We start from the raw sequence: 8,633 nt of genomic DNA, 5'->3' as shown, positions 1-8,633 counted from the left end.
GTCTCTCTCTCTGTCTCTGTCTCTCTCCGGAGCCTCCCTCAACACTGTCGAGACACACAGCACCACAGCAACAACACTTCCGGCCACCGCCTTCAAAATAAAATCATCAGCAGAGAACAGATTTTTAACACACAAGTAAAAGGTGAAATTATGACGTGACTGGGACAGCACATTTCTTAGAACAACAATACAAATAAAAAATTGATTAAAAAATATATATATGTAATTGGGCTAAACATAATGTTAGAGATAAAAAAAATTGAACACATTTAATTGAGGTAAAAAAAAATTGTTGAAGTTCAAAATTATTTGACTGTATTTAATTTGGTTAAACAAAAATGCTTGAGGTAAAAATATGAATTTAATTAAGATAAAAATAACTCTAACAGCTGAAATAATTTTATATTTTGATATTTAATTTGTCTGAACAAAATGTTTGAGGTAAAAAAAAATAGACACATTTAACTGTGGTAAAAAAACAACAACTTGAAATTATTTAAATGTATTAAATTGGGTTGAACAAAATATTTAACATAAAAAATGTATAATTTAACACATTTATTTGGGATAAAAAAAAATTCTTGAAGTCTGAAATTATTTGAATATATTTAATTGGGTTAAACAAACAAAATGTTTGAGGTAAAAAACAAAACAAAACAATAATTGAACAAATTTAATTGAGGCAAAAAAAATCCTTAAAGTCCAAAATTATTTTAATATATTTAATTGGATTAAATAAAATGTTTGATGTAAAAAAAAAAATAGAATTGAACACATTTAAATGAGGTAAAGACAAATCAATGAAGTCCAAAATTATTTGATTATTTTTAATTGTGTTACACAAAATATTTGATGTAAAAAAAAAAGAACACATTTAACTGAGGTAAAAAAAAAAAAAAAAGTTACTGAAGTCCGATATTATTTAAATATATAAATAAAGGAAAGAGGAGAGAGCAGTTGTTGATATTGAGGATCATTGAAAACCTCAAGGGTAGTTATTTTTGTATAATTTTTATTTTGATATTTTGGCCAGACTGTGATTTTAATTTTAAAGCACCATGTTGTTTCAGACCACTTCCTGTTGAACATCATCTAACTTGACAATTTTTCCTCCATCTAGACACCCAAACCAGGACCGAGCATTAGTGACGTCACGAGCACCCACAACAGGAAGGGGACAGGCTACAGACATGTTCAGAAGGAAACCTACCTCAAGTCATCCTATAATAATTACACGTCTTTGTGTTATTAATCTGTCACACGTTTTATTATTTTTTATTTTTCATACTTTATATATATGTATATGTATATGTATATGTATTCTTTGTCAGGTCAGCTGCAGCATTATTATGCATAAAGCCATCGCTCCACCCCTGTAACCTGCTGTATGAAGATGATATTAATGTTTTTGAGCTCTGGCCAAACTGAGGTGAAACTAATTCCCATGAGTCTGCAGTGATGAACGCCTCCCACTTAACCAGCTGAAGAGAGGAGCCATTGTTCTGCAGACAATAACCAGAACACCACGGCTGAGTCAGCCATTCCTCACTCCCTCTACTCTGGACCTCACTGTGGTGGGACGGGCTGCAGTTGGTTTAACAAAGTGCAATATACGTCACAGGAAACACGAGCGCAACTTTAATATAAAATAAAAATCTCTGTACTCTGTACTGTGGCTCTGTGTTGTGACTGGGGTCGTTTCTTTGGTACGGATAGATGAGCTGTACATTAATGCTTGTTTTTATAACTGTGTCTTGTAAGGTTCCTATAAATAAAATGCATTATCATTTTTATTATCTAAAGATTAATTTTGTTTTGATTTGTAACATACTTTTTAATCTTTGGACTTGGGGCAGAGGTCGGCAGCCTTTCATATTAAAAGAGCCAAATAAATTGGTCAATTATTGGCCACAAAAAGAGAAAAAAATCTTTCTGGAGCTGCACAACATATTTGAATAAAGGTAACAGCCTGTTGAGCCTAAATGAGCCCATCAACATTACTAACAGGTCTAAATGAGCATTCATTAATATGATTTACTACGAGCTGGCTCCTCTGCAGTGGGCTGTTTAGAATTATAATTATTTCGTACTTTATCTTTGCAGCGTTGGTGGTGAGAGCAAACAAATCTGTCCACACACTATTAAATCCTCTGCTGGCCTCGGCTCACGACTGGCAGCTGAAAGTCGACGCTGAAAGTTTCCGGAGCATATTTCAAGGACATCACTCAGGAACTCACAGTCCCCTGGGAGGACCGGATGGAGGAGGCCCATGAGTGACAGAAGGCCAAATACCCTGCGCTGTTAGAGGCCTGTAGAGAGCGTGGTTGGAGGGCCCACTGTGAGCTGTGAGCCAGTCCAGGTGGGCTGCAGGGGTTCCCCAGGACAGTCTGTGCACCAGGCGCTCAGGCTCCTCGGCATCAGAGGGTTGCAGGAGAGGAAAGATACCAGAAACATCAGTGAGGCTGCAGACAAAGCTTGATGGTGGCTGTGGATCAAGAGGGCAGATCAGTGGTGTAGTGTGCAGCCTGGACACAGCTTGGGTCGCCCAGGTGAAGGTGTCTGATGATCTAAGACCCGAAACACCCTTTGACCCTGGATTCATCACTGATGATGTGTCCAAGCTGCACCATCCAGGTGTTTCAATTAACTCTATCTCCCTCCAAGACTTCTACTTTTTTGGATCTGGTATCCACAGCCAGCCTTAGAGAGACTCAAGGCTGCTCCACTTCTGAAGTTCAGCAAAATTTAGGACAAGGACAAGGCAGCAGGTCATCGACGTTTGACACACGTTTTAGTTGATAAAACGTTAAAACTTTTTTTAATTTGACGTATAGGCTGCACATTTTTACAGCTGTAGAATGTAATAATCACTTTAGTCCCACAACAACCACAAATTAAAATCTGGAAGTTAAAAAAATAACTGTTATTCATTTCCAGATAATTTTCTGTCAAAGCCACAGGGAGCCACAGGAGAGGAGCTAAAGAGCTGCAGAATTTTCAGATGAAAAGGCTCAAGTCTGAGTGCAGTCACGAGTCACTGGTATTAAAGTCAAAGTCGAGTTGCAAGTCTCTAAAATTTTGTCAAGTTGAGTTCACAATCATCATATTTGTGACTTGAGCCTGAGCAGAGTTCAGGTTATCCTGATCACAGGTAGCTTCATCCTGCAGTCTGGCAGAGAAAAGCTTCTGGGTGCACCTGAAGGCAGCAGAGGCAGTGACATTAACCCTTTGAAACCTGGATCGACATCACTTTTCTTGTGCTGCGTTCACTTGCCTTTCACAAGTTTATTTGAATCTTTGAATGCTGAGCAAACGAGTTTGATTATTTTGAAACATGGGGAAAAAGCACTGAGCAAGTTAAGTAGATTTAGAAAATTATTTTAAATTATCTATGGGAAAAATGTCCAGAAAAGTATATTTATAATTATCTTATTTACATGTTTAGAATCATATTACAGAATTGTTATTATATTTAAACATTATTTTAAAGTCATTTTCTTGTTTGTTTGTTTTTATCTTTTTTTTTTTTTTTTTTAACTTTTCCCCATATTTTTGTGTAATTTTCTTGTACTTTCACTTTTGTCCTTTCCTAATGTCTTGCTAATTTCAGGTTCACTAGCAAGGACCACAACAACATGTCGTCTCAATGTTTAGTTGTAATTCAGGAGGTGTTGGTTGTTGAGGACTGGTGAATGGATGTAAGTGAGGGTGAAGGTGGAGGAGGGACGTCCTCTGGTGATCAGGCAGAGGGAGACTCAGAGTGGGGGTTCAGTCTCAGGCTGATTACAGGCCCTAAGACAGTACCTAGAATGAGACGTGGGAGAAGTTTGCACCGGATTGAATAAGACGAGATGAGGGAGGATGAAGGAAAGTTGGTACGGAGGATGATGGATGAAGAGAAGGCAAAGGGACGATGGGTCGAGACATCTGAGACAAACAGCAGGACGGGTGGACCAGGTATAAGAAGGCTGTGCAGGTAATTAGAGGTGAGTTCGAGGCGTGGCCCTGCTCCTGATGAATTAACCTCATGTAACTTCTTTTGAAGATGCTCATTGCTTTCTTCCCACAGCCACTTTGTTCAGGTTTCAAGGGGTTAATGCAGCACCAGCACCTGACCTTCTGACCTCAGTGACTGTCACTTCAGGCTGCAGCAGCACAAACAGGGAGCTGTAACATCAGTGATGGCAGACACACTCACTGTGAGTCAACCAGCAGGTGGCAGCAGAGAGCCTCTGACAACATGAACACACCGTGTTTGATCTGATGCACATTAACAGCAGATAAACAATAGAGTGCTCTGACTCTACAGGGTGGATGGCAGCGTGTGTAACTGATGGTTTCATGAAGAGGAGGCTCTGTGATGAACTCTTCCTCTGACAGGATCAGTGCTGGGCTGTGATCTTCCGCTGGAGCGTCCTTTCTGGGATCCTGTGGCTCTGCCCTGCACACTGAGTGAGGATACACCGCTCCCAGCTGCCAGCAGTGTGTGTGTGTGAGTGTGTGTGTGGCTTCACCACGTTTTGCACGGAGCATCAGACCAACACCAGCTGACTGTTTTCACTCTGTCAGATTCTTAAACGACGGATTCAAGGAGGAAACTGATGCATTGAGTCAGTGATGCACTTCCGTACCTGATGGACCTGTGACCTGTGCAGAGGATCATACTACATACATGTTGTTGGAGCACAGCTGGATGCAGGTTGTTGTTTACTTCCTCATCTCTCCTCCAGCTCCCAGCAACCCCTCTGATTTACTGCCTGCTGGTGCTCACCCTCAGCTCTCTGCCTCCTTCTCTCAAACACAGCAAATCTCCAAAGTGACCTATTTATTCCCCCAGAATGAATTTCGACCAGATCCTGTCTGCCGTCGGAGGCTTCGGGAAGTATCAGAAGATCCTGTACGTGTGGATCTGTTTGCCTCAGGTCCTCCTCGCCTTCCACATGATGGTGAGCATCTTCACCGGATCCACGCCGCCTCACCACTGCCGGGACAGCTCCATCTCAGTGACCGGGAATCAGTCCTCCTTCCCGGATACACTGAGCCTCAACTTCAGCCTGTCGGATCCCTCCCGCTGCTTCTCTGAGGTCCTGCAGGACAACCGGACCGAGCGCGTCCCGTGTGGCCACGGATGGGTGTACAGCCAGGAGACCTTCCAGAGCACAACAGTCACAGAGGTACAGAGTAACGGCGCACGATATTTGTTTTAGTTTTTTTTGCCGATATCCGATATGCCGATATTTAACAATCGATATCAATATATTCACTTTTCCCCACCTAATCTTAGAGATCATCGAGTCTGTTTTTTTGTGTGGAATTAACATCATATTATACATACATACTCTTATTGTGACCGTCCACCAGCACATGGAGGCATGAAATACAGCCAGTGGCGATGGGCCCCAGTGCATGATGGGCCCCAGTGCATGATGGGCCCTTGCTACTAATTATGAAGCACAAACACACACAGAGTTTTAGGCATAAATATATTGTACCAACAGTGTGTGTTGCAGCTTTCATGTTAGATCCAGTTGCAGATGTGCCCAGCTCATCAGCTCGTCAGTGTTGGGAGATTCTGCACCTAAACTATCGACTGCTAATCGTATCGTCTTGTTACATGATTAAACAGAGACTTGATCCTGGACAAGATCAACATATAACCCAGCATCATCGTTACGTATCTGTTTGTGACAAAAACTACAGAAGAAAATAGGAAATCTTTAATTTAACTAAACTGTTTTTATAGCTGAATTATATTTTTTGTAGTTTTTGTAGAATAAGCAGATCATTTTGTTATAGATTGACACTATTTTACAAAAACAGAAAAACATGATGGAGATGTGTTTGCCTTTTTGAGGGCGTATATAAAAAAAACGCACCATTTTTAATTATATTTATGGTTATTAAAAGTACTTGTTTAGTATAGATTTGAACTTCTAGAGGGGATTTTTTCTTACCCTTCAGGTTTCCTACCTCTCCTGCACGATCTCTGCCATGTTTGATTTTATATACTTGTTTTTATCACATCTTGTGTGCTACTAAAATTCAAATTCAAACACGGGCGTATTTCCAGGTGCCCATTGGGCAACCGCACTGCCTGCACTGTCTATATTTACACCCCTGGTAGTCTTGCTCACCAGACCTTTCTCAAGAAAAGAAAGGTCTGGTTGCGCCGACTCTCACTTTAAGATTGGAGAAAAAAACGCCCCGGCTTTTTTTATTTCTTTCAACCAATCACAATCGTTCTGGGCGGTGCCACAGCAACGGTGCGCTTGCAAAAATATTGCCGGAGGGAAACAGGTTTTGGTGTAACACGCCCACAAAAATATCGCCTACAGGGCGCGAACCATGGCAGCAAAATGGCTACATCCCCGCAAGATCAAACACCGCAAAAGTTAGTAAAGGACGTTTGTCGACTATGACAACCGGAGGTGGTAAAGCGGGACTTCAGCGGGTGGCTCATTCCGCCCAATGAGAGGCTGATCTATGCAGGGAACTTACGCCCACTCAGACTACGCCCCTGGTATTGGACGATTCTGATATTTTGTTTTAAAGCCAATATCGGGCGATACCGATGACGTGCTGATATTATCGTGCATCCCTTGCACAGAGGGATGCTGATGTGCACGTGATCTGTTTAATTAGAGATAAAAATATATGCAACTATAATTATTCCCATGCATGGAAACAGGTGGACTCAGCTGTTTCACTGTACAAATGAACATCGATTCATCCTTTTACCAGCAGGCTTGATTAAGCACCCGAGTCTAGGACCATTTCTACAAAAAAAAAAATCTTTTAAAAAATTCTTTAAAAAATCAAAATTATATGTAGTCTGATAAGTCAAAGAAAAAAATTGTGCCAACGTTTCAGTATGAAGGCCACCATCATTTTTACCATAAAAACCTTCACTCATGCTACATGATGTATTTTCTGTTATGTGTGGATGGAGCCAGGCTTCCTGTTTCCTCCTGTCTCTGGTCTTTATGCTAAGCTAAGCTAACCAGCTGCTGGCTGTGGCCTTGTTATTTACCAGGCAGATATAAGAGTGATTTCCTCTTCTGACTTTTGTCAAAAAAAAAAGCAAATAAGTGTTTCTCCCAAACTGTCACACAGCTGCATTCTGACACACAGATTCCTGCTCCAACACTCACACAGGCACCGGCCTATAAATTCAGATATAAGATGTGTTTCTGTAACCACTTGTTTGGTTTTCCTTCTTCCAGTGGGACCTGGTGTGCGACAAAGCCGGACTGAACAGTCTGGGTTCGTCTGTCTACATGTTCGGCCTGTTGGTGGGATCGGTGCTGTTTGGAGCCATGGCTGACAGGTAGGCCTCGCTGCTCTCTGTAGGACTGGAGCCCTGTGGCCTCACGCTGGGTACAGGTGCAACACACAGCCAGCATATGGGAGCTGTGTGTAAGAAGGGCACGTTATGTCGAATGAGTTATTACAACAAGCTGTGGTGAAGCTTGTTGTAAGCAAGCCTTAAGTGCGTACAGGAAGTCACTGAAACACTCACTTCCTGTCAAATCTCAGTCTGTTATCAGACCCATGTATCAGTTTGTTCACAGTCTGATCCACCTGGAGGTGACGTCTATTTTTTCTCTGAACAGAGCATTAAGATAAAGTAAGGCGAGTGCTGCTGCAGTGAAGACCGACACTGTTCTGACGTCTGTGCCTCAAACACCATCTGACAAATGGCAGAATTTTTAAGTGCTGAAATATTCAGTGTTTCTCTCTATGAACTAGCACATAAATGTTCACGGGATGCTAAAACTCAAACTGCCAACTTCCTGAAGGTGTGACTTTGGCGAGGTGGTGGCAGTTTTCACACACTAACCCCTCCACCCCTCCCTGTGCAGCCTGGCCTCACCCTGTCACAGTCGCAGTGGTTCACCTGTGCACTCATTGATGCATGTGCACGTGCCAACTCATGTCCGCTCCTCTCTCTGTGCAAGGTACGGCCGACGTCTCATCCTGCTGCTGTCCATCGCTCTGCAGACTGTGTTTGGAGTCGCCGTGGCGTTTGCACCCAACTTCCCCGTCTATGTGATTCTTCGCTTTATAGTCGGCACCACCATATCCGGAGTCATCATCAATGCCTTTGTACTTGGTACTAACCAAACACAGATACTCACTGTGATGTAGCACGACTGGATTATTCACTTGTTTTAATGTGTTCTGCTTGTTTTTGCCCCACAACATGAACCCAGCCTCTTTTTCCACGACCTTAAAGCCCCAAACCACCTCCTGAGTTTAACCCTCCTCTCCTCTCCTCTCCTCTCCTCTCCTCTCCTCTCCTCTCCTCTCCTTCGTCTTGTCTCATCTTGTCTCGTCTCGTCTTGTGTCATCTCGTCTCCTGTCCTTTCCTTTCCTCCGTCTCGCCTCGTCTCGCCTCGTGTCGTGTCGTGTCGTCTCCTCTCCTCTCCTCTCCTGTCCTCTCCCCTCCTCTCCTTCGTCTTGTCTCATCTTGTCTTGTGTCATCTCGTCTTCTTTCCTCCGTCTCACCTCGTCTCATCTCGTGTCCTCTCCTCTCTTCTCCTCTCCTTCATCTTGTCTCAACTTGTCTTGTCTCGTCTCATCTCGTCTCCTTCGTCTCGTCTCCTCTCCTCTTCTCTCCTTCGTCTTGTCTC

The 8,633-nt window shown here is 42.6% G+C and overlaps 1 protein-coding gene across 1 annotated transcript in view; it reads left to right on the top strand.

Moving 5' to 3' along the window:
* Positions 1 to 3,574: 3,574 nt before the first annotated feature.
* Positions 3,575 to 8,633, top strand: part of si:dkey-166k12.1 (solute carrier family 22 member 6-B) — a 14,637-nt gene continuing 9,578 nt past the window's right edge. Inside the window, exons 1-4 of the mRNA XM_050035483.1 lie at positions 3,575 to 4,699; positions 4,838 to 5,174; positions 7,224 to 7,327; positions 7,959 to 8,113. Coding sequence (XP_049891440.1) covers positions 4,839 to 5,174; positions 7,224 to 7,327; positions 7,959 to 8,113 — 595 coding nt within the window. The 5' untranslated portion in view covers positions 3,575 to 4,699; position 4,838. The remainder of the gene's footprint in view (positions 4,700 to 4,837; positions 5,175 to 7,223; positions 7,328 to 7,958; positions 8,114 to 8,633) is intronic.

Source organism: Epinephelus moara, chromosome 22 (assembly GCF_006386435.1).
Source record: "Epinephelus moara isolate mb chromosome 22, YSFRI_EMoa_1.0, whole genome shotgun sequence".
Classification (NCBI taxonomy): domain Eukaryota; kingdom Metazoa; phylum Chordata; class Actinopteri; order Perciformes; family Serranidae; genus Epinephelus; species Epinephelus moara.
The sequence above is the reverse complement of the archived record's forward strand: the minus strand, read 5'-3'. Positions and strand labels throughout refer to the sequence as shown.